The 2102-nt window shown below is 43.1% G+C and overlaps 1 protein-coding gene across 1 annotated transcript; it reads right to left on the bottom strand.

The window, feature by feature from the left end:
• Positions 1 to 468: 468 nt before the first annotated feature.
• LOC121964816 (histone deacetylase 4-like) lies at positions 469 to 847 on the bottom strand (the record flags this gene model as incomplete). Its single annotated transcript, XM_042515003.1, has 2 exons — positions 469 to 578; positions 719 to 847. Coding segments are annotated over 2 exons (239 nt in total), but the record flags the coding sequence as incomplete, so codon positions are not given.
• Positions 848 to 2102: the final 1255 nt, after the last annotated feature.

The raw sequence follows: 2102 nt of genomic DNA, 5'->3' as shown, positions 1-2102 counted from the left end.
TCTTACATGTGTGTAAAAGAAATCAAACCAGCTTGCTCAAGTTTCAAAGGTTTTAAATGCTTGTGAAAGGCGTCTGAATGCATCACAAGTGAACTGCAAGCAATCCAGCTTTCAAAGAGTTAAATGTTGGCAAGTTTTATGCTAAAATGAAAAGTATTTAGTGTTTCCCAACTGTTTTATTTGCTGCAGGGGAGAAATTAATCAGCACCTTGGCCGTCACTTGATGCTAAAACTTCCAGTAAAAGCCAAAAAAACTGCAAATCCTTATGAGTCGTAACTCCCAGGATGCTGCTGAGGACTTGAGGGTTTTAGAACTGCCTTTTAATAAAGAATGAAAGTAGGACTTCAAGAATAAACTGTAGAAAATGTACAGTAAGTGAAGAGTTCACAGAATGTTTTTTATGTCTGTGAGTTAATAACAGCTCAATGTATCAGCAAATTCATGTATCATAGTTATGAGTGTGTTACCTCCGAGTTGTTGGAGACTGACACAGTGATGCCGTTCTCATTGGGGATGTTGTTGGAGCTGTTATTCGGGGAGCTTGGGCCTGAGCCGGGGGCGCTGCTACACGCAGAGTCTAAAACACACACACACACACACACACACACACACACACACACACGAATCAAACAGTCACAGGAAAATACCGCAGCCGTAAATAAAACAGCATTTTGAACATCTGACAACTGTATGTTTGTGTGAGTGTGTGTTGCTCACCCGCCATGTCGAGCGAGCGTTTCTTGGCGGTGGTGATGGGGCTGTCTCGACGACGCAGCAGCGGACTGCTCCTCCGCTCGCTCACCTTCTGCTTCAGCCTGGAGCGCAGCTTCAGGTTGGGCTCCGAGGCTGCAGGAGGGATGGAGAGAGACGAGCCAAACATTTTAATGCATTCATTCATTCATTCATTCGTTCATAGTCTGAATGATACACTGATACAGTTCATGGTGAAAAGAATTTGCTCTGTCCAGCGGAGCAGGAATGATGCCTAAAACAATGTCCAAACATACACCAGTTTGGAATAATGCGTAAAAACATGATTATCATGAGGTACAGAGATGAGGAGGGGTTTGACAATCAGTAAATACCCATCTAAAGAAGCATCAGCCTCTCCTTTCATTTCACAAAGCTCACGTTCTCATAATTTATTACAAAACTTTTACTGATGCACCACCTTTTCCACTTCCGAAGAGCAAAATTAAGAACCACATTTAACTTTATTTTTCCCAATTCTGGGATTTCCTTAAGTAAATTAGTTTTGAGCTAGCGGCACACCAGAAACACACTGGCTGCATAAGATGTGCATGATGGCAACCTCGCCGAACTGCAGCGTGTTTCATGCTTGTGGTGTTCAGCGTTGTTGCTGTGGCGCTTCTACAGGGCCACCTGCTGCTATGGGTGCTGTATTTCCACATTTATAAGAACATATTCTGCTCATTTATGAAGTTGTTCAGCCCCTGCATTCTCAACAACACGTACCTGAAAATAATTTAAAATAAAATGCCTTGCGTCAACAACTTATGGGATTCTGTCAACAAGACGTGGCCAAAGAACTTTTATTTTGAAAGGGAAGCAGAAAAGTTTGAGTAAAACAGACTATGAAGAAGACTAATTGTAGCCTTAGTTAATGATTGTTAAATGGGAGCCGCACCTGTGTCTGATTACCTGTTGTACTCATAATGAGGTGTGTCACTGGTTCTTGTCGCAGCCTGAGAAAAGTCAAACTCTGCTGTGTTATTTGTGCAAATAAATGACTCCCTGTGGGACTGTCAGCTATTAAATTACAACATAAGCATCTTCTATCACCTCTGATAACTGGGTGATTTTTGATTCCTGCAGCTCAAGCTCAGACGCCAACACCCCTGCCAGGCCTCCTTGATGTTTAACAGATAACAGACAGATGTGCAGCTTTAGACCAATCAATCCAAAGGGTGGGAGAGTTACCTGAGCTACAGTCTCACAGGCTTTCAGCTTAAACTGGGAGCTCCGCACATCGATCTGTCACAGAGCCGCTCTGTTACGAAACCTGTTTGGTGGACAAACTGTTACACGCCGCTGCTCATTCACTGTACGATTCCTCCCGCCTATTTAAGTGCTTTCTGAA

This window comes from Plectropomus leopardus, unplaced genomic scaffold, assembly GCF_008729295.1.
Source record: "Plectropomus leopardus isolate mb unplaced genomic scaffold, YSFRI_Pleo_2.0 unplaced_scaffold17323, whole genome shotgun sequence".
NCBI lineage: Eukaryota > Metazoa > Chordata > Actinopteri > Perciformes > Serranidae > Plectropomus > Plectropomus leopardus.
Note: the sequence above shows the minus strand (reverse complement) of the source record. Positions and strands in the feature narration are given on the sequence as shown.